The sequence below is a fragment of the Pleurodeles waltl genome, chromosome 4_2 (assembly GCF_031143425.1).
Source record: "Pleurodeles waltl isolate 20211129_DDA chromosome 4_2, aPleWal1.hap1.20221129, whole genome shotgun sequence".
Taxonomy (NCBI): Eukaryota; Metazoa; Chordata; class Amphibia; order Caudata; family Salamandridae; genus Pleurodeles; species Pleurodeles waltl.
In genome coordinates, this window is record NC_090443.1 from 446,513,362 (window position 1) to 446,537,971 (window position 24,610).

Here is a 24,610-nt window from a genome sequence, read left to right on the forward strand (position 1 = left end):
ACGTATTTCATTAATGCCGCACGTATTTAAGGCGGTCCACCACGTGCTCCATCTAAAAAAGTATTTTTTACAAAAATAAATGAGCCAAGTGTTTAAAATGTAAATACACGAGCAAAAGTAGTAATACTAAATACTATGCTGCTAAGACCATTCTTACAACTATGGGTCTCCTAGTACAGGCCAGATTGTAACATTTGTAGACTGTAATGGCAAGTAAATGGAATTGCTACTGGGATTTGGCAGCACTGGCATGGACCTGAAGGGGCAAAAGCAGCAGTGGTCTCCTGATAAATATCTTGGGCTCTGGCATTAATCACTGGCAAGCCTTTTTCTAGCGGGAACCTTCATACAACCTGTCTCAGGACCAGTACACCAAGTCACAGGGGCATTTTGGTGGGTTGGGACCACTCTTCAGATCGCAAGGACTTTATGTCAATGGCTTGCCAGTCTCCAACCACAGAAGAATCATTCAAGGAATCAACTAGTATCCGACCACAGAAGCCTCCTTTTGGGGTATCCAGATTTCTGATCACAAGACTTTCTTTTGGGGACAAAGTGGGTGCATGCATGATAGCCCAGCCCCGGTGCAAAGAGACGCACGGAGGGAGACCTTCTCCTGATATTCCCAAGAGTGGATCTCGGTAGGTACGGGGTTGATTCTTGCACGAGGCACAGGCCCCTACTACCACTACAACGCCAGACTGCGTTCATCCATTATGCAGCAATGGCAACTTCTACAATTTAACTGGGCCCCTCTGAAGTACACATTGTCTGTTCCCAGTTCCGTGAGCCTTTGAGCGTCCACGTGTCCTACAGAGGCGGTGCAGGGACGAGCATCAACACTCCCTCACCTCGGAGCGCTAGTACCGACGTCACAAGTCCTACCTTACTGCACCTATCCTGCTGCTCTCTGGTGCATCACTCAAGTGCTCACACAAGGGTACACATGACCCAGCAACCACCACACCTATGCTTAGCCCGTCCTCGTCTGAAATGAGACCTGCCACATCCGCACACACCTGTACCTAGCCCCGCCTTTCAGCCATGATACCGGTTATACAAGGACTCACACGTGCACGGCCCCTACCCTTGAGTGGTGCTATACACCAATGCCAAGCCCTATATCCTAACATTTATAGAGGTTGCACAGGGGGCTCTTAGCCGACCTCAGAATCTCATCTTCCAAGTACTTAAGTATACCTGTAAATCCCTGCAGGCATTAATACAGCCCCACTGGAGCACCTCACCAGCTTCCTGTACCCCTGCAGGTGTTAGAATACGCCAATACGCCCATCGCCCACTACCTCTACCCACAATCATTAGTGGTCACTTCTCAGGACCACACAGGCATCCCTCACCTGAGCTCAGCTCCCCTCCAAATATCAGGGCTTTTGCACCGGATGTGGTGATGCAGAACATGAGCGAGTCCAAGCGTAGGTTGAAGTTGATGAGGGCAGCATGCACCCCCATCTTGGCCATGCCAAGCCACAGGCCCACAAACTCAGGCCGGCTCTCCATGAAGATGGCCACCACATCCCCAGGTAGGTAGCCCTGCTGCAAGAGGAAGTTGGCCACACGGTTGGAGTACTCGTCCAGCTGGCGGAAGGTCCACTGTTCCCCTGTAGACTCGTAGATGAGGGCTACCTTGTTGGGGTGCCGGCGCACAGTGTTCTGGAAGATGATGGGCACACTGCTCTTCGACCGCTGGAGCCGACTCAGATCCCATTTGACACGGAGAAGCACCGACAGACCACTGGAATGAAAGTCAAAGAATAAATTATTTCTGCGGTCAAAAAGCCTCTAACAAAGCAAGTACATCAGGGGTGTCAAAAGTAGGTTTAGGGGTGCCAGATTAATGCCAAGCTTTTGGGACTATAGCGATTGATGTCAAACCTTGCCTGTTATGGATTGTACATCATATTAGTTTAACCCAGGGGTTTTCAAACTGAGGGGCTGACCTAAAGAAGCATTAATCAGATAACAGAACATTGTTTTAACCACAAAATAATTTATTTAATTTTTAAAAAGGTAACAGAATTAACTGCAATGTTTAAATATGTCTAGGCATATTTAAATATTCTCAATTTAACAGACTAATAGTGAAAAATTCTGAGGGGGGGTGGTGATGATTTTTTTCACCCATCTGGGGGGCATTAAAAAGTTTGAAAACCACTGGTTTACCCTAACCGGACAGAATAGACTTGAATTATTCAGCGATTCTAAATGGATGCAATTCAGCCTTTATTTGGTTTAAAAAGACAAAGCATAAAAGATTGAACAATAATTGGACAATAAAACGAAATATAATTAACAAAATAAAGCAAGAGAACTCATTATTAAAATCTCATGCTCACCAAATTTATTCTGTTAAGATTTACTCCTTCCAAATTTAATAAACTTTTCCTAACCCTGACATCCCGCTGTACTAGGCTAGGCAAGCAGACACAAAGGGCCCAGTTTAGAGCTTGGCAAAGAGGGTACTCCATTGCAACGGTGACTGTGTACCTTCTCTGACAAACTGAAGGACCTCTCGCCTCATTTAGAGTCAAGCAGACCTTCATTATGTCGACAGAAGAGAATACCCACTGTCCATTTGAGGTTTGGCCATGTGTCCACCCACCAGACTTGGAGAAGGAGAATACATGGCCAGCTTTCTCTGTCCGTCACTGCCAGGTAAATCCTTGCACAAGAGGCACTGAAAACAGCAAAATGCACCCATATAAAAATGCGGCAGGTGGAGATTCCATCAAGGCAACAGAGTACCTTACTCATTGGAGCATTCTATTACTTGCAAAAGAACAAAGTGCAAAGGGCATTGTTAGAACCACCATCACAAGGACAATATGGAGGATCCACTGTCCCACCATCCGGAAGGCCACCATAAAATGTTGAATATCTAAATGAGAATGAGTCAATCTATGATGCAGATTTAGCACAATCACAAGATATATTGGATGCCCATGCTGGGTAGTAACAGAAAGTGTGATTTTCAAACTCTCTCCATGCCCTCTCCTCGTCCTTTACTTGATTAAGTAGAATTTAATTTTAGATTCAGAGTAAAAACTAATAAATTCAAAATCTTCAAAAGTAGTAAAGTCAACAAAAATCATGTTTTTTAATATAGTCCAGCCAGGGATTGTTAAAGGCATAATGAAGAGATAAACAACAATAAATAAGTGTTCTATTAAGCCTTGACTGAGGTTTAGCCCACATTGAACAGCACACAAATGGCTGCAGTTTTATCATGTCATCTGCATATACCAGAACTGATTCTTTGTGGTAGATATGAGAGGAGCAGGTATGGGGGACAGTAAGTTGTTTTCTAAGAAAGGTGTTCTCTACCTTTTGTAAGGCCCCACTATCCATGTAACCCCAAAGACTGCGCCTTAACTGACAACAGAGAGACGCTTACTTTTGTAGATGGTACACATCTATCTCCTTAAGAGGTCTGGAGCCCACATTTATAGCAAATGTAAAGACTGCCTATATCAATTTGTTAAATTGCTGGTTCTATATCTTTTGTAAATGGGCACAGTTTGTTTCCCCAGATACACAAAAAGTACACACTACTAACCAAGGGCAACGAATAGTATGGAAGCGTGTCTTAGTTGTTCCATGTCTACAAACGGTGAAGGATTTAATTACATTTATTTTAAGGTCTAATTGTTGCATGAAGGATGTAAAAGCCATTTGACATTCTTGACATCAAAACTGCATCATCCCAATACACTATGGATGGTAACAGGCAGTACCCTCTCAGAAATACAACAAATTACATTTTGCAACTAGAAACCTTTCTAGGCTATTAATATAGAGTGTGAATAACAAAAGGTGCAAGGACAGACCCTTGCCTACCTCCCCCTTATAAGACTAAAAGGATTAGTTCACTTGCCACCAGGGCCATAACAATCTTTACAATTAGCGTTCTGGCACATTTGACTTAGAAATGTGGCGATCGATTAATCTGTGCTTAATGATCCCATCATTTGCCACAAGTTTGAATGATTAAAGCACTGAAATACACTGCTTAGGTCTGTGAGTCTAAAGCGCAAGAATCCCTTTTTGGCTCTGTTTTAGTTACCAATTAATAGATTCACACATTGCTCAACTGTGCATAGTCCTTCCCTAAATCCAAACCGTATATCTGACAATATAGTTTTCCTCTGCCCATAATTCCAGCCTCTTTAATAATATTTGCCCCATCATCTTCACTGAGGAATCTATAGGGGGACGGGGGCGTATGGTTCACATTTAGGGCCAGATATACTCCTCCTTTTAAAAACGGGGACTATTATAAATTGGGTCCATGTTGATGGGAAATTCCCTCCCACTGCAGTCTGTAACTGTTTAGCTACAATTGGTGCCCAGAGACCGGTATTGTTCTTATAAATATCCATTGGGATACTATCTGGCCCCAGGGCTTTGCCAGAGCAACTTTTGTTTATAGCACAGGATTTCTGTCACCTTAAAAAGAATTGTACAAGCATTGATAATTATAACTAAATCGCTTTCTCCGGTTATACTGGTTGCATCTTTGGATAAATCGCAAATATTACAAAAATCGTTCATCCAATTCAAGACGGGAATAAAAAATAAAAGAAAAAACAGAAGGTGTTGTCAATTCTATAAAAATGGAGAATTAATGCTATTCTAAAATAAAGTATTACCTTTAGTCTTGCTAGCCCTTACTAGTTTTCCTCAGGCTTCATTTCTGATTATACGTCTAACAGTTAGTAGTTCCTGTTTGTATCTTAATATACAATCTTGTACCTGTACTTTACCTCTAGGAATTTAATTTAACACTTCCTTCAGATTTTTTACTCTTGTTTACAAGCCTGGACAAACTAACCTCAATGTTTGCACTTATTCATACTTTTGATGCTTGTCAACAGGGCTTTAACTGCACCCAAGATGGCGTCAAAGGAGGCTCTAACCTGATTATTACTTACATTATCTAGATAGGCCAAACAATCTTTTACAGTATGTCTATCCAGTGTCGCTACAAACTGGGTAGGGTCAACCACAGTCCATTTAATTCACCACCATTATTCTAACAGACTCTCTGCCACACGCTAAATTGGATAATTTAACTGGAATTAGGCCTACACGTATTTCCAACACAATCGGATTATGGTCACTCAAAGTTTGGAATAACACTAGATTCACAGATGGCAGGGATCAATTATCTGACACCTGGTGGCCACTCTACGGGAACAGACAATATATAACATATGTCATTATCAAATACAAAATTAGATTTGATAAGAAGGTTATTCAACAATTCTACATCCAGGTACAAGTACAAAATGTGACTGGTCCTACACCCAGACTTCCACTATCCCACAAACCTCCTTGCATGGAAGCAAACATAAATGCACATTAAAATCCTACACCCTAGACAACACACACATATTACCTAGTGGTAGTCGCCACTAGGTAGTTAAGGTTAGGACCATGTTTCCATTGAAAAAGTGTTTTTGACTTGCCCGTATCTACGGCGCCGTTTGACGAGTCTTCACAAAATTTCCCCGAAAAAGTGGCCCGGTGTTTCTTGTTGCACACAGGAAGCGGGGTACGAGAAAAAGGGGGCTAAAAAAACATTGAATTGCCCATATTAATTCCCATAGGGCCGGTCAACACGTCTACAGACCGAGCCACTGGACGGAATTAAAACTAATTTGGCAGAAAGCTAGCTGCCGGAAAACAGATTGTGCTTTTTGTTAGTTGGTGCAAATCTGTTCAATAGTTTAAGAGGTATTTAAGGGAGGGCAAATGCATTTGCATCTCTCTGGCCACAAATATTTCGTGAAATTTACAAATTTTTGCGAATACATGTGCAAAAAGAAGTGTTGCAATTGGCTGACCGCAAGCTGACTAGAAAGTTGAGACCACCATTTTAATTCACGGGACACCATCCCAGAGGCTGAAAATTCAAATTGAAAGTGGCATCCGGGGACAGGGTGAAGGTACCCTGACCACAGGGATGCAATATAGGTGCGTTTTAGGGGCAAATTATAGGTTTAATATAATTTTGCATCACGGTGCACAATATTCACAAAAATTCGTGAATGTCCATGAATTATTCAAAACATATTTGCGCTTACTGAAAAATCTGAAAAAAAAAAAATACACAGGCTCATTTATACACTAATTCGTTCACTCATACATGCACTCAGAAGCTCGGGCGCCCACTCACACATCCTCTCAGACATTCATGCATCCACTAAAACCCACTCAGACTCACACACCCACTTTCGTACCCACTCAGACACTCACATCTATTGACAGAGACAGGCCCTGTGGTCAACCTGTGCTGCGCACGGCCAAAGGCCATGCATGGTGCAGGGTTGGAATAATGTGAAGTAATTAAAATTACTTTACGTTAAAAAAATATATATATTCACTGAAGAAACCAAAGGTTACAGGGATGTTATAGTTAGATTCTTAATTTACTTGTACAAAACCATAAACATTTAGTAGTAGTTAGAGTTCTTTCAAGTAACTATAACTCACGCCATAAGGTAACTATAACTCACACCTTCGCTATGCACAGCTAATTACTCCACATATTATGTCATTGATGAGATCTTGTATGGCATATTTGAAATCACTTAAACGTTTGCAATAAGATTATTGGTAAGAAAACTGTGCATGGCAAGAGTAGGAGTTATAGTTACTTGAAAGGACTCCAACTATAACTGCTGAATTTCTATGGTTTTGCACAAGTAAATTCAGAACCTAACTAGAACATCCTTGTAACCTTTGGTTTTTGCAGTCATATATATCTATCTATCTATCTATCTATATATATATATATATATATATATATATATATATATATATATATATTCACTTATAAACCAAAGGTTACAGGGACGCTATAGACAGGCTCATATTTTAATTGTACAAAACCATAGAAATTCTGCAGTTATAGTTAGAGTTATTTCAGGTTAGCTATGATTGGTGCCCTTGCCCTGCTAATTAACCCAGATATTACAGCACTCATGAATAATTTTATAACATCATTCATAGTATCTCTGCAACATTTGTAGTACAATTAATGATGAAAAAATTGTGCATGGTGGGGGCGCGCGTTATAGTTACCTTAGGGCAAACCCCTATAACCACCCATCCCCACTACAAGTATCGCCTTCGGCTGTATGGGACCCTGCAGTCAGCCCCTGATTACCACCCAACCCTGTGTCACGCACGGACTTTGGGCGTGCATGGTGGGAGTTGGACACAGGGTCTGGCCTAAGGCTAGGCCCTGCGGCGAACCCCCTATAATAACCCAACCTCATGCCACGCAGGGCATTTCTTCCTTGAAAAGTGGCAGGGGGGAGGAACGTTAAATATCACTAATGTGTATGGGGCACTGCCAAAAGGGTGGGGCTTCTAGGCCATTTAACATTCTTGTATTTGTAAAAAGAGATAACACAATATCTGGTCTCAGCAGCAGATGACAAGAGAGAACCCACTCATCAATCACTACATGAGATATTGCGCAAAAAAAAAAAAAAAAAAAAAAAATCAAGGATGCAAACACCTCCATTGAGGTTTACAGAAAACTTTTCAAAGGTGAAGATGCAGAGAAAAAAAACTTGCTTTGCCTTGACCATGCGCAAGTAATTTGGATGATTACTACTTCACAGAAGTAGAGCTTCAACTTGAACACCTGCTTTGTTTATATCTGTAAATGCTTCCCATTGAGGTTTAATTTCTGTGAAATGAGCATTGTGTCAGAATTAATCCTGCCCTCCGTATTTATCAAAGAAGAGCCTACCATTTTTTGCAAAATATCTACCCAACTGGAATACTTTCTAGCGGCTAATTAGTAAGTGCTACCTCGTTGGGTAAATGTATACTGCATCTCCTAAAATACAGCTGGGTAAAGAAAGCTGAGGTAATGTCTCCAGTGACCTTGCTTGTCTTTAACTTTGCTAATGTGACCGGGGATCGCAGGGGGAGCTTCACAGCCCCTGTGGTCCCAGCCGGCTCCCCTTCTCATGTGGGAGCAGGAAATGCTCCCACACGCAGGGAGCTGCTGGAAAAGCACTCTGCATGCAGGAGCAATACTTTCATCTTTTCCCCTGCCTGCAGAGATGCGGGTAGGAAAAAAGTTGAAATCGCTGCTTCCAGCAGGCGGGAGCATTTTTTACAGCTCTTGCTTGCTGGAAGCGGAGTTTTTGCTTTTGCATGGTGGGGGCGGTCACAGTACCCACCAAGCAAAATCGAACAGCTATCTATACAGAGGATGGGCACCACGGGAGGTAGCAGGAGCTGGCCCTGGGTGGTGGCGGTCCCCAGAGCCATATCTGACTCCATGAAGAGGGCCATGCGCCCACTCTTCTTAATCCGCACGTGCCGTCCATGGGGAGGTGGTAGTCCCTGAGGCCGTATATGGCCTGGGGGGGGGAGGGGGAGGGCCCCCCATGGCCTCTCTCCACGCTTTAAAAAGTATAATATGCTCACACATGTTAAGGTGGTCGCCGGAGTCTGCGTGGACCCCCTCCTTAACATTTTTTCTAGCCCAGCAGAGGTGGCGATCCCAGGGGGATCCATGCGGCTCCCCCTAACAATTTCATGAATGTAGCCCCAGGGAGGTGGTGGTTCACCGGTGGGGGTGTCCACATGGCACCCTGTATTTTTATTAAATGCAGCCCCGGGAAGGTGGGGGGCAGGGGTCCCCAGGGAGGTCCATGAGCTCAAACTATCAATTTTATTAATGCAGTCCAGAGGAGAAAGTGGGGCTGGGAGGTGGGGGGGTTGATGCAGCCCCGTTGTATTCTTATTAAACGTAGCCCACAGGACTTGTCCCACCCGGGGGCAGTACTAATAAACAGCGCGTGACACCACAATTAATGGTTTTTAAATCTCTGCAAAATCCGTAGATCCACCTGTGGATTTTGCTGACATTTAAAAAAAAAAAAAAAAAAACATTTTTGTCCTGAGGGATCTCAGGAGGACCCCAGGACCAAGGTTAGGGGGTTAGGGTATTCCTACCCTAACCCCTTTTCTTTTTTTGTGTTTTCTGAGTCCCAAAATGGCTGCCAACAGGTCCTGGTTGAAGTGTTGGCAGCCAATCAGATCTCTGCACAAGATCAGGAGGATTTGAGAATGGTTCACACCTCTAGATATACAAATTTTGTTTTCTTTTAATATTTCAAAAACTACTTAACGGATTTACACCAAATTTAAAAAGGGGTGCTTTCTGGACCAAGAGCTGTGTAATTCTGTCCAGCGGTTCGGGCTGCAGTTGTGTCTAAAATCCCTATGGGAATTAACATGGGAAACTCACTTTTTTGGACCCACCCTTTTTTCCTCAGCCCCCGCGTGACACATCACACCAAAACTTTCCTTGCACAACAAGACCCAACTTGACACTTTTTTTGGAACATTTCATGAAGATTTGTCATCCAGTGCCAAAGATATAGGCAAGTCAAAAAACACTTTTTCTGTATAAACTAGGTCCTAACTAGAACTACCTACTGGTGACTTCCTGTAGGTAAATTATAGATATCTATCTACATACATACACAGTACACTGATTATCGACCTGGATATTATAATAATTAATGGCTTAATTCCCACCTCCACTCCCATAATTTGACAGTATGGTGAGTCTATTTTAGCTCCCAGTATTTTCACTAGCACACACATCCAAGCGATGAGATGAAGATCGCTAACCCACCATTTGTGCTTCCAGTTCTGTAAAGGGTAAGAGGGGTCTGATATATTATATAACCATCCACATAAAAATATTTCCTGCCCAGGTTTCTTGCAGGCATTAAATTAAACTTAACCAGTCATTACTAAAGGATTAACACATACTCCCACTACAATTCAGGTTGCCGGCCTTACATTACTCTCTACAAATCTCTCCCGTGAAGAGCTTTCATACCAGCAGGGAGTTTTTACCGACAGTCAGTGCTTCAAATGGAAAAAATAAAGTGGAGGTACTCTGAGCAGAGTACCTGCTTGTTTCTGAGAAGTGAGGGTATTCTACAATTAAAAGTATTACGTTTTTCTTGAGATGTGCCAGTACTCTCCCTCTCAAAATAAAAAAGTGACGGTACTCGGTACCGGCCCATTTAAAGCACTGCTGACAGTGGGATCACTAAGATGATTCAAACCATCGGGATTTCTGGCTAGCAGGCCAGGAGATGCCTCATCCTTTCCTTTAATATGTAGTCTAACTCATCAACTAAGTCAAGAGGAGAACATTGAGGATACGGAGCAAATATGTAATGTGGAGATCTGTAACCAGAGTGCTCTTCCATAGGTTAAGTATCTATTGGCTTCCTAGGGTTCATGAGTCTATAAAAATACGCCAATGGGAAGCTTCAATCCTGCTGTAGTGTGATGGAGAGTGTATTTATTCTGCTCAGTATCTGATTCAGAAGGACAGGATTCTGAAGGTTTGTCACCACACAGTCACCACAACAAGATGCTTTCCCCTTCCTACCCGATGAACCCGCCTCAACATACATAGTTCCTGACCAGGATCTACCACAGGCAATTTTTTAATTAACGATTAAGAGCCTTAATCATAGTGCGTTCTGCAACTTCAAGCCTCTCTTCAACACTCACAATTTTAATACTGATTATTCCCTTTGCACCAATTAAGTAGATAGTTATCAAGATAGTAACTGTTCAATCCTTCGTGGTTAGGCCAGTGGTATATTTTCTCTTTCCCATTTCATACTTTATACAGCATTTGCGGGGTCATCAAATTAACAAAAATCTCAGAGGGCTGGCGCAGGCCAGACCCTTCCTGGTTCTGACAGGATCAAATGGGCCCTCATCGGCTCAGTCTTTGCCTGGGTGCGTTGTACTTTGAAGAGCCTGGAACCCTAAATCCTCTCCAAGGAGGATTCTGGATGCGGTAGTCCTCAGCTCCTTACACAATGCACGAGTCCTGCACAGTGGTAATGTGTGTCACGCTTTTAAGCCCCTGCCTGGATCCTGCATCCTATCCTTCTCAGGCGAGAAATCTGGACTCTGTAGTCCTCAGGCTCCCCAGAATGCAAGAGTACCACTCATGGAACTCATTTACATCATCTGTGGTTGTCTGTCACGAGTCTGCCCCCCGGATATATGATGAACACAACTGAGGTTTAGAGTAAATCTGATGGTGTCAATGAAAACGATAATTTTGTCTACAACTGGTGCTTTTCAGGCAATGTTGAGCTCTGGTGCTAGGATTTTTGCCCACCTTCTTCCTCAAGCAAATTATCATTTTTTAAGCTTTCCGCTTCAACGTAAAGCTATTTTGGGTTGGTGCTCTATGGCTGCTGCCTAGTTACCACTGTAATGTAGAACCAGTCTTAGTAAGGCTGCCAATAATATCCATCACATAGATTATGCACTAAATAGACAATGATACAGTCATGCAGTAATTACGTTATTGCATTAAGAATCAGCTGCAAAACCTTTATTTTGCCTTTTCTGTACATGGACCTTGAATAAATTGGTCATTTTAGCCCCTTCACTTCAGAAGCAGCCTTCCCATTATAAAACGCAATAATCTTACATAATGCTCCCAGTATTGCCAGTTAGATAGCACACTTTTGCTAACGCAGAAACTGAGTATTGGAAATCTGTTATCCTAGTTCTACGGTCTGCATTTAAACTACAAGACCACCACTCTCTACAACGCGGGCATCCAACGTAGGGCAAGGACGGCAAGATAAATGACTAATTTTCAGGGTGACTATTGACTATATGAATGAGATCCACATTAATTCACTGTTGTGCAAATTTATTTTATGTGGCTATCCTGAAAATTGGGCATAGATCTGGCCCGCCTGGATCTACCACATACAAGCCTGCTCTACAAGCTATATTTTTTTGCCCGTTGAACAATAAAATGATTGTTCAGAGGAAGAACAATTCATTTTGGTGTCAGCAGGTGGACTGCGGTTCTGGGGTGAGTGGTGGGGTGTGTGTTTTGGTGTACAGGTTGCAATGAGCTATTAATCTTTAGCAAATCCTGATGTCCCCCTGAAAAGTAGAGTATGCAGTAGGGTTCACCTTCTTGTAACATAACTGCTGCTTTCTTTTTTCAGGAGAAGTATATGCTCAAGATCCAGAAGACAGACAATTTAATTCCTGGGTTCAGCTGGATAAAGTAAGAGATGGAAGCTCTATGCTGTGCTGCTAAACACGCACTGATCTGGGGTCAGAAGCATTATGCTTTACGGACGTCTGATAAAAGGAACTGGTCACATGCGGTCACAGAGATCCGAGGACCAGCCACAGGATCGGGTGATGTTGCTGAGGGTAGGAAAGCCAAAAGAGAACTGTTACTGGGTATGAAAATGAATGTTGACTGCACCTGAATGAAGTATGAGAAAAAGTATACAAAAAGTAATGGTTTGAACAGACCAGCTTGAACTGGCAGGCCAAGTGCCCGATGAACCTTCTGTCTAGGACAATAATTGTGGACTGCACCCGTGCTTAACTACACTCCTGTACTTAAATGTTGGTAGTGATTACACATTTGGCTGAAACTGCTCAAATTCACAGGAATACGTGAAGATTTGTAGTGAAATGTTTGCTACAACCCGATTTCCTTCCTAGAACACAAAGTGTGATTCTGGGCAAATCACACCTCAGTGCCCAGATCCAAGACTAGGATGGCTCACAGAACAACTCCAGATGTTAAACATTATATCAAAGTCTCAATCTTTAAGCGACATTCTATTCCTGACGATTACAATAAGAGCTAATAATTGGCAGACTGGCAATCAGGGGTCCAGATATCAGTGCAGGCTGTGGGTCACTGCACTAATGCACTCATTGGATGGCATCTATATCCACCTCTATGGTCATAGTGTGGGCACTAATCGCAGTTGGTCAACTTAGGAAGGTCAACAAATTAGGGCCAGTGAGTAATGTAGCACTATCGACAGGTAGAAACTACTTTGAAGGTGAACACAATCTACGAAAATTGACTTGGGTAACAGGAAATTAATAATCATGAATGACTGTTGCAGGTGGACAATAATGATATTATTTATGTACTTTGTCATGGATACAACTGCAATGCCGTCATTGCAACCATTTGAATCTCTAGTCCTACATGCAGATACCATACAGGAAGGAATTAGTCAAGCAGTGAAACAGTCTACAACAGGTGTGGTATGGTCCCAGACAAGAGGTCGATCTCTAAAATCATCTTTTTGCACCGACTAGCAGTACTTAGAAGGGGCCCAAGCAAAAAGTTGAAACGCTATACAGAATCCGAGCCTTTGCAGAGGCAGACGAGGTGTCACGTTAGACCTCTGCTATGCAAACAGCATCAAACCTCTTGATCCAAGCACTGTAACTCCTCCCCTGTAGAGGCACTGTCAGACCCCTCCAATCGTACAGTCAAACAAAGTCTATCGAAGCAGCATTAATCAATCAATTAATCAAGGATTTATAGAGCGCACTAATCACCCGTTAGGGTCTCAAGGCGCGGGGGGGAGCTACTGGTCATAGAGCCATGTCTTGAGGCGTTTCCTGAATGTCAAGAGGTCTTGGGTCTGGCGAAGGTGGAGCGGTAGGGAGTTCCAGGTCTTGGCAGCTAGGTGAGAGAAGGCTCTTCCTCCGGCGGTGGTGCGGCGGATAGAGGCAAGGGTGAGGCTGGCGGAGCGAAGATTGCTAGTGGGGGTGTGGAAGGTGAGTCTGTTGTTGAGGTAGGCTGGGCCTGTGTTGTGGAGGGCCGTGTGTGCGTGGAAGAGGAGTTTGAAGGTGATCCTCTTTGATACTGGTAGCCAGTGAAGGTCGCTGAGGTGGGGGGAAATGTGGTCACGGCGTGGGATGTCCAGAATGAGGCGGGCGGATGCGTTCTGGATTCTTTGCAGTTTTGTTAGGAGTTTGGTTGTTATTCCTGCATATAGGGCGTTTCTGTAGTCCAATCGGCTGCTGACCAGGGCATGGGGGACAGTTTTCCTGGTTTCGATGGGAATCCACTTGAAGATTTTGCAGAGCATGCAGAGAGTGTTGTAGCAGGAAGAGGAGATGGCATTGACCTGCTGAGTCATGCTGAGTGTGGAGTCCAAGATGAAGCCTAGGTTGCGTGCGTGGGAGGTGGGTGAGGGCGCGGTTCCTAGGGAGGTGGGCCACCAGGAGTCATTCCAAGTTGAGGGGTTGGTGCCAAAGATGAGGATTTCTGTCTTGTCTGTGTTTAACTTGAGGTGGCTTGATTCCATCCAGCTGGCGATGGCGTGAAGTCCGTTGTGGAGGTTGTTCTTTGCAGTTGTATGGTCTTTCGTGAGGGAGAGGATGAGCTGAGTGTCGTCTGCATAGGAAACTATTTTGATGTGGTGGGTTCTTGCGAAGTTGGCGAGGGGGGCCTGTAAACAGGATAAACCTCTGCTATCCACGTAGTGTCACAAGCAGCGCCAGGCATCTTTTATCAAAGCTGCATCAGACCCTCCTATGCAATGTCAGAGCACTTCTATTTAAACAATGTACGGCCCTGCTTCTTAGGCCGTGTCAGATATTTCATTTCCAATCTGTGTAAGATCATTGGTTGCCAGACCTCAACTATTTTGTCCAAGTGGACCATGTCCCAACTGTACCAGATCTAGGCACAGAGTGTTACGTTTCTCATTACAGATATAGGTCTAAATGACCTACAATGTAGAGGGAAAAACCAGGAAAAGGTAAAGGCGCGTGACAATTTGTGACCTCTGGCTTTGTAACAGTTCAAGCAGGCTTAGTGTGTGGAAGGGAGGGCGCGCAGGTAGGTATACAGAAGGCAGGGGAGGACTATATATTATATATTCATATAATATACACACACACACACACACACACACACACACACACACACACACACACACCCCTGCAAAACTGAACAGCATTTTGTCATTTTCATGAGGGATGTTATTATCCAGCTGCAGGGCACCAGTTTTACTGCTGTCAGAGGGATGGAAGGCCGAGGAAGTTCTGCGGAGATGCCAACCCACATCTTGCTTGCCCACAGATACTTGGGTTTGACGTTTAAACCACCACGCTATCTTACTACTCCACTCATGTGGAGCAGGGGTAGAAAGCAATTCAATAATGTGCTGAACTTAGTTGCAACACGTTTGTGATCTCTTCAAGAATTTATTATATAATTACTAATAGTTGTCTTTTAGCTTTGAGATAACAAGTTTGAATACACTTTACTATCCATCTGGCTAATCCTTGTTTGGAAATGGGATTACCTTTATAAGGCTGTTGAAAAGCCCCAAAAAGATGTTTTGATTTTTTTTAAATCTTTTGTTCTGTCTATATAATACATACGTTTTTTTGAGATCAAGAATGTGGGGAGCTCTTTCAGCAACTGAATCTGGCTGTAGAAAGAAGAATGGCAATTCCACTGACTGATGTGAAATGGTGAGACCGCTTAGGACAAATCCAAAATTCCTACCCAAAGTACTATTTTGTGTTTGTGAATTTGGAAGAAGGGCTCTTCTAAAGTGAATGCTTGAATTTCACTTACTCTCCTTAAGGAAGTAATTGCTACTGGGAAAGCAGCTTTCCAAGAGAGAAACTGAAGTGCGCAAGAATGCATGGGTTCAAATGGTGGACCCATTAGCCTTGTGAGCACAATGTTAAGATTCTAGGCTGGAGCTGGTGGAGCTCTAGGTGGAATAACTCTTTAAAGGCCTTCCATAAAAGCATTTATGACAGGAATTCTAAACAGAGAGATATGCTGTCAGTTTTGGAGGTAGGCTGATATTGCTGTTAAATGAATTTTAATACATCAATATGCAAGATTTGCTTTTTGTAGGTAAAGCAAATAGCATACAATATTCTGTACAGATGCCTTAAGTGGATTAGTGTTTTTAGGTTGACAGTAATACATAAAACATTTCCATTTAGCTGCACAGCACTGGCTAGTTGTAGGTTTACGTGCTTCCCTTAGAATGTCCATACATTCTGATGGAAGCTGTAGACATCCAAACTCTATGACGTCAGGAGCCAAGTCGCCTGGTTGAGCATACTGTGATTGGGATGTCTGATTTGACCTTTGTTTTGAGTCAAGAGGTCCGGTCTGTTTGGGAACTTGTGATATGGTACTACAGACAAATCCAATAGTGTTGTGTACCAGTGTTAACTACCCACTTGGAAGCTATGAGTACCATAGAGAGGGAAGTGTGCCGGATCTTGATGACCAGAAATGGAATTAGAAGGAGAGGGGGAAAAGCGTAAGCAAATATCCCTGATGAATTGATCCATAGAGCATTGCCCTTGGATCGAGGATGCAAGTAACTTTTTGCATTTCCGCATGTTACAAAAAGGTCTATGTTTGGTGTTCCCCACATGTGAAAGTAATGTTGGATTACTTGTGGGTTAATCTCCTGTTTGTGTATTTGTTGCTACGTCCTACTTAAGAGGTCCCTAGTTGGTTGTGTATGCCTGGGATGTACTCTGCTAGTAGATGAATGCGATTGTGAATTGCCCACTTCCAAATTGTTTGTGCTAGAAGAGACAATTGAGATGAGTGCCCCCCCCCGCCCCCCCCCCCTATTTCTGAAGATAATACATTGTTGTCATGTTGTCTGTCCTTATTAGGACTGTCTTGTGTGTGATCTGTGGTTGGAATGCTTTGATTGCTAAGAACACTGCCAGCAATTCCAAGTGGTTTGTGTGGTTGAAATGGTCACCCATTTCATAAGTTGGTGTGATTCCACCATTGCAGTGTTGTAAGTCTGGCGGTCCAACAACACTAGATTGTTAAGTTGACCCTGTGCCCGAGACCATTGCTGTGAGAGAGACCGTTGCAGGGGTCTCATGTTTAGACATGCATTGGGTACTATTGATATGCAGGATGCCATAGTTCCCAGGAGTTTCATGATAAATCATACTGTGTAAGTTTGTATTGGAGTTGTGATATGAGACTGTGGAACGCTTGAATTCTTTGTGGGTTTGGATAAGCTAATGCTGACTGAGTGTTCAGAACTGCTCCCAGATATGATTGTAATTGGGCTGGCTGAAGGTGAGACTTCTGGTAACTGATTATGAACCCTAGACTGTGTAGGGTATTGATTGTGTATTGTGCGTTTCATTGACACGTTTGAATGGTACTGGCTTTTATTAGCTAGTCGTCTAGATAGGAAAAGACATGTATGCACTGTCTTCTGAGATATGCTGCAACCACAGCTAGGCATTTGATAAATACTATTGGTGCTGTTGTTACTCCAAAGGGTAGCACTTTGAACTGGTACTGCTTACCTGCTATTACTAACCTGAGGTACTTGTGGTGTGCTGGGCGAATAGGAATATGGAAGTAAAGATCTTTTAGATCTAATGCGGTCATGTAGTCTTGTTTTTGTAACAAAGGGATGACATCCTGAAGAGTGACCATGTGGCATTGCTCTGAGAGAATATATTGATTGAGATGTCTGAGATCGAGGATTGCTCTGAGAGTGCCATCCTTTTTTGGTATGAGGAAGTATAGAGAATATACTCCTGTTCCTTGTTGAACGATGAGTATTACCTCTATTGCACCTTTGAGTAGAAGAGATTCTACCTCTTGTTTTAACAGAACACTGTGTTCGGGAGAAAGCCTGTGTGAACGAGGTGGAATGTTTGGTGGAGTGGAGAGGAGTTCTAGGCAATAACCATTGTGGATAATTGACAGTACCCTTAGATATGATGTAACTTGTTGCCAATGACGGTGGAAATATTGCAGTCTTCCTCCCACAGGAGATGTGTGCTATGCGGGGATGGATAGAAAGTCACTGCTTTGATGAGGTGGATGCACCTCTTGTGGCAGTGGATTTGTCCCTACTTCTGAAATTGTGTCCCGTATAGGAGCTCCTGAAAGATCCCCTAGAATAATATTGTTCCTGTTTTTGTTGGGACGTGTAGGCCTCGGATGTTTGGGGCTTAAAACCTCCTCTGAATTAAGGATTACGAACAGTGCCCCGAAAAGGTGTTGTGTAAAACGCGCCCATGGCCTTTACTGTATCGGAGTCCGTTTTTTTATTTTTCAGTGGTGGTATCCACCTCAGGTCTAAATAGTTGCTGTTTATTAAAAGGCATATTATGGACCGCTTGCTGTATTTCAGGTTTGAAACCTGAGGACCTCAACCAAGCATGCCTTCCGATCATCACACTAGTATTAATTCCCCTAGGTGCGGTGTCCTCTGCGTCTATTGTGGATCTAATCTGATTGTTGGCAATAGCCTGTCCTTATGCCACTACCTGCTGTGCCCTTTTTTGGTGTTCTGTAGGGAGTTGTTGAAGGAATGCCTGTATTTTGTCCCAATGGGCCCCGTCAAACCTGGCTAAAAGATCTTGGGAGTTGCCAATCCTCCACTGATTTGCAGTTGAGTTGCCACTGTTTTGCCTGCTGTATCGAATTTGCAGCTTTCTTTATCAGGGGGAGGAGCATCCCCTGGGGATTAACTGTTCGCCCTTTTCCTAGCTGCGCTGACCACAATGGGAATCAGGTAGCAATTGTTGCAATATAAAAATTTAATCTGATGGTGCACTTTATATATTTTATCCACCCTAGGTGTTTGTACCCTAGCCGTTGCCAGCTCTTTAAAAATGTCATCAGAGTGTTTTAACATACCTGGTAACATTGGCAAACAATGGTACTGCTTATGTGTAGAGGCAAGCAGAGGTGGACCCAAGGGATTCTGTCACTTTTTAAACTGTTTTTGGTGATGGGAAGGGGCTGGTGTACTCACAAACTGCGCTGCATGAACAAATGACTGTCCCCATCTGAGTCACGGTCGGAGTCTGCGATGGAGACTGCAGTTTGCACCTGTTCCTCACTAAAAATGTTGGGCATTTGTTCTGTCGACTTCAATGCCATTTCCAGCCGTCTTGCTCTTCGATCCCGTAAAGTCTTCTTGGATCATAAGGATCGGCACACCTCACAAGTTTCTTCTTTTTGATCTGAAGAGAGGTAGAGGTTACACACCGAATGTTGGCTGGTGTAGGGGAACTTGGCGTGGCACGGAGGGCAGAATCTAAATTGAGTCCGATCCATGTGACTCAGAAGGCCCAAGAAGGGTGGAGGTGCTCAAAAGGGTGTTTAGACAATCCAGACACTACAATCTGATCGAGTGTTGTCAGAAAATGCGTTCAAAAACTATACCGACGTTAAAGGAAAAGATAGAGAAGTTCAGGTAATACCAAACCAAGATATACCAGAGCGAGAGGGAACACGTCTGAACCCAACGGCGGAAAGAAAACAATCTAACAAAGGACTCGATGCCCATGCGTACTATCACCAAGAGGAGGAGTCACTCGATCCAGTGACTTGAAAAAGCTTCAACGAAAAACAACTTGTAACACTCCAAGCCCAACACTAGATGGCAGAATATGCACAGCATGTGTATCTGCAGCTACACATGCCATTAAATATAGATAGATAGATAGATAGATAGATAGATAGATAGATAGATAGATAGATATCCACTTGAATATTCAAATACAAGAATTTGTCTGCGTTGAATTAAGTGTCTTCAGGCATTTATATATATTTTGGTAACTGTTATTTAAGGAATTCTATAAAAAATGTTTTGTTTTTTTAATAGTGTTGCACTTTGACAATCATGCTTTTAGACAAAACGTAAAGTTAATGGAGGGAGCCAGCAGTGGCTCTTATGTTCATACATGTGGTTGTCGCGGTGTTCACATCATGTGATTTATTATGGTGATAACTGGTTTTGGAAAAAGGCCAATTCAGTGACAAAACACGTCATTGTGTGGGCTTGTAGCAAAATACATTTTGGCTATTGGAATCCTTTGAATATCGAAGCCTGTTTCATGGTTGTAATAAGGCATTTTATGGTGTTCTATATATATACACGTATAAAATCTATTCTTGGGTTGAAAACTAATCACACCCATAGAGAGCTAAATCCTTCACCTGATTCCGGTCAAAGATTAAAGTATTAAAATAGCTAAATATTCATAGTTCTAATAAAATAGATAATAGAGAGATACTTGGTTCAATTGGAAATTGGAAAACAAACTTCAGTCAAGAGGCCTTAGAGCTGACCAGTGAAGCAGCCGTTAAAATAAGTTTTTGAGAGAAAAAACACCTTGAAATCACTAGTCTTGTATTACCCACATAATTTCGTCAGTCATGAGACTGCTGGTCTTCATACCTACTGCTGGGGCTAAAGAATGAGGTTAAATTAAAATAAAATAAATACAAAATATATGTCTGTACAGTTCACAAATGTAGCAGTAACAATTCAATGTTTTTCTGCTACATTTCTGTATTTTGCACCGTTAAACGAGCCCTGGCCCACTAGGCTGAGCGTTCTTCAGCATCTTTGGTATTAAAAAAAAAAAATATATATATATATATGGAAAATGTCACTTACCCAGTGTACATCTGTTCATGGCATGAGACGCTGCAGATTCACATGCTGTGCATATCCCGCCATCTAATGTTGGGCTCGGAGTGTTACAAGTTGTTTTTCTTCGAAGAAGTCTTTTCGAGCCACGAGATCGAGGGACTCCTCCCATTTCGGCTCCATTGCGCATGGGCGTCGACTCCATCTTAGATTGTTTTCCCCGCAGAGGGTGAGGTAGGAGTTGTGTATATAGTAATAGTGCCCATGCAATGGAGTAAGTATGTATGTCCATAATGTGATTAAAAGTGTTGTATTTCCAAATTTACAAATGTACAATATTATTTTATCAACTTATAACGGCTGGTGGCTCACGGGGAGGTGGGAGGGCGCATTGGAATCTGCAGTGTCTCATGCCACGAACTGGGTAAGTGACATTTTCCGTTCCATGGCATGTGTAGCTGCAGATACACATGCTGTGCATAGACTAGTAAGCAGTTATCTCCCCAAAAGCGTGGTTTAGCCTGTAGGAGTTGAAGTTGTTTGAAATAATGTTCTTAATACTGCTTGTCCTACTGTGGCCTGTTGTGTTAACACATCCACGCAGTACTGTTTAGTGAATGTATGAGGCGTAGACCATGTGGCTGCCTTACAGATTTCTGTCATTGGTATATTTCCTAGAAAGGCCATGGTGGCGCCTTTCTTTCTAGTGGAATGTGCCTTTGGTGTAATAGGCAGTTCTCTCTTTGCTTTTATATAACAGGTTTGAATACACTTAACTATACGTCTGGCAATGCCTTGTTTGGATATTGGATTCCCTGCATGAGGTTTTTGGAAAGCTACAAACAATTGTTTTGTTTTGCGAATTTGTTTGGTTCTATCAATGTAATACATTATTGCTCTTTTTATGTCTAATGTATGTAATGCTCTTTCAGCTACAGAGTCTGGTTCTGGAAAGAACACTGGGAGTTCCACTGTTTGATTTAAGTGGAACGGTGATATGACTTTTGGCAAAAATGTGGGATTTGTGCTTAGAACCACTTTATGTTTGTGTATTTGTATAAAGGGTTCTTGTAAGGTAAAGGCTTGCATTTCACTTACTCTCCTGAAAGATGTGATAGCTATTAGGAAGGCTACTTTCCAGGTTAAGTATTGTATCTCACAAGAGTGCATGGGTTCAAATGGTGGGCCCATGAGTCGTGTTAATACAATATTGAGGTTCCACGAAGGAACTGGTGGTGTTCTTGGTGGAATGATCCTTTTTAGACCCTCCTTAAATGCTTTTATGACTGGGATTCTGAATAGTGAAGTTGAATGTGTAATTTGCAGATAGGCAGAAATTGCTGTGAGATGTATTTTAATGGATGAAAAAGCTAACTTAGACTTTTGTAAGTGTAGTAAGTAGCTTACAATGTTTTTCGCGGATGCGTGTAATGGTTGAATTTGATTATTATGACAGTAATAAACAAATCTTTTCCATTTATTTGCGTAGCAATGTCTTGTAGTAGGTTTTCTAGCCTGTTTGATGACCTCCATACATTCTTGTGTAAGGTCTAGATGTCCGAATTCTAAGACTTCAGGAGCCAGATTGCTAGATTGAGCGATGCTGGGTTCGGGTGTCTGATCTGTTGTTTGTGTTGAGTTAACAGATCTGGTCTGTTTGGTAGTTTGATATGAGGCACTACTGACAGGTCTATTAGTGTTGTGTACCAAGGTTGTTGTGCCCAAGTTGGTGCTATTATTATTAGTTTGAATTTGTTTTGACTCAATTTGTTTATGACATACGGAAGGAGTGGGAGAGGGGGAAAAGCGTAAGCAAATATCCCTGACCAACTCATCCATAACGCATTGTCTTTGGAGTGAGGCTGTGGGTACCTGGATGCAAAGTTTTGGCATTTTGCGTTTTCTTTTGTTGCGAATAGGTCTATTTGCGGTGTTCCCCAGGTTTGGAAGTAGGTTTGTAGTATCTGGGGATGAATTTCCCATTCGTGGACCTGTTGGTGATCCCGACTGAGATTGTCGGCTAACTGGTTTTGAATTCCTGGTATGTATTGAGCTATTAGGCGAATGTGATTGTGAATCGCCCAATGCCAAATCTTTTGTGCTAAGAGACACAACTGTGTTGAGTGTGTCCCTCCCTGTTTGTTTAGGTAATACATTGTTGTCATGTTGTCTGTTTTGACAAGAATGTGTTTGTGGGCTATTAGTGGTTGAAATGCTTTCAACGCTAGAAACACTGCTAGTAGTTCTAACTGATTTATATGAAGTTGTTTCTGCTGAGTGTCCCATTGTCCCTGGATGCTGTGTTGGTTGAGGTGTGCTCCCCACCCTACCATGGAAGCATCTGTTGTGATCACGTATTGAGGCACTGGGTCTTGGAAAGGCTGCCCTTGATTTAAATTTATGGGAATCCACCATTGAAGCGAGGTGTATGTTTGGCGGTCTATCAACACTAGATCTTGAAGTTGACCCTGTGCTTGTGACCATTGTGTTGCTAGGCACTGTTGTAAGGGCCGCATGTGTAATCTTGTGCTTGGGACAATGGCTATGCATGAGGACATCATGCCTAGTAGTTTCATCACTAATTTTACCTGAAACCTTTGGTTTGGGTGCATGCATGCATTTTATTACGTTTTGGAATGCTTGTACCCTTTGTGGACCTGGAGTGGCAATCCCTTTTTTGTGTTGATTGTTGCTCCTAAGTATTGTTGTATTTGACACGGCTGTAAGTGTGATTTTTGGTAGTTTAGTGAGAACCCTAGTTTGTGAAGGGTTTCTTTGACGTATTTTGTGTGTTGAAGACACTGTTCCTGCGTGTTGGTTTTGATTAACCAATCGTCTAGATACGGGAATACGTGTATGTGCTGTCTTCTGATATGGGCTGCTACTACTGCAAGGCATTTTGTAAATACCCTTGGTGCTGTTGTTATCCCAATGGTAACAATTTGAATTTGTAATGTACTCCTTGGATTACAAACCTTAAGTATTTCCTGTGTGAAGGATGTATGGGTATATGAAAGTACGCATCCTTGAGATCTAATGTTGACATGTAGTCTTGTTGTTTGAGCAAGGGGATTACGTCTTGAAGTGTCACCATGTGAAAGTGATCTGATTTGATGTAAAGATTTAGTGTTCCGAGATCTAAGATGGGTCTCAGAGTTTTGTCCTTTTTGGGTATTAGAAAATACAGGGAATAAACACCTGTTCCTTGTTGATGATTGGGTACCAGTTCTATTGCTTCTTTTTGCAACAACGCTTGGACTTCTAGTTGTAATAGATCCAAGTGCTGTTTGGACAAGTTGTGTGTTCTTGGAGGCACATTTGGTGGTAATTGTAGGAATTCTATGCAATAACCATGTTGGATAATGGCTAGGACCCACGAGTCTGTTGTTATTTCTTCCCAGTTTTGGTAAAAATCTGTGAGTCTCCCCCCCACTGGTGTTATGTGTTGGGGATTTGTGACACTGAAGTCACTGTTTATTTTGAGGGGTCTTTGGGCTTTGGAACTTTCCTCTAGATTTAGGAAACTGTCCACCTCTGTATTTTCCCCGAAAGCCTCCTCTCTGATACTGGCCCTGGTATGTGGGTCTGGATTGTGAGGTTGAGGGTTCTGTGCTTTGGGCCCGAAACCCCCCTCTAAATTGTGTCTTTCTAAATGTGCCTCTGCTCTGTGGGGAGTAGAGCGCGCCCATGGCCTTGGCCGTATCTGTGTTTTTTTTCAGCTTCTCTATAGCTGTGTCCACCTCCGGCCCAAACAACTGCTGTCCATTAAAAGGCATATTAAGCACAGCCTGTTGGATTTCGGGCTTAAATCCAGAGGTGCGTAGCCATGCGTGTCTCCGAATGGTGACTGCGGTATTCACAGTTCTTGCGGCTGTGTCTGCTGCATCCATTGCCGATCGTATCTGGTTGTTCGAGATACTTTGTCCCTCTTCCACCACTTGTTGTGCACGCTTTTGGAACTCTTTGGGCAGATGTTCTATAAAGTGCTGCATTTCATCCCAATGAGCCCTGTCATATCTTGACAATAAAGCCTGGGAATTGGCAATGCGCCATTGATTGGCCGCTTGTGCTGCAACTCTTTTCCCCGCTGCATCAAACTTTCGACTTTCTTTGTCGGGTGGTGGTGCATCTCCTGAGGTGTGTGAATTAGCCCTTTTACGAGCTGCGCCTACTACTACTGAGTCCGGTGTCAGTTGTTGTGTGATGTACACAGGGTCTGTAGGGGGAGGCTTGTACTTTTTCTCCACCCTAGGTGTGATGGCTCTGCCTTTGACAGGTTCTTGAAATACTTGTTTTGCGTG

General features: G+C 42.8%; 1 protein-coding gene across 1 annotated transcript in view; it reads right to left on the reverse strand.

Moving 5' to 3' along the window:
- The window catches only part of SLC27A1 (solute carrier family 27 member 1), a 125,988-nt gene that overhangs the window by 72,380 nt on the left and 28,998 nt on the right, over positions 1–24,610 (reverse strand). The window contains exon 2 of the mRNA XM_069231743.1: positions 1,359–1,753. Coding sequence (XP_069087844.1) covers positions 1,359–1,753 — 395 coding nt within the window. The remainder of the gene's footprint in view (positions 1–1,358; positions 1,754–24,610) is intronic.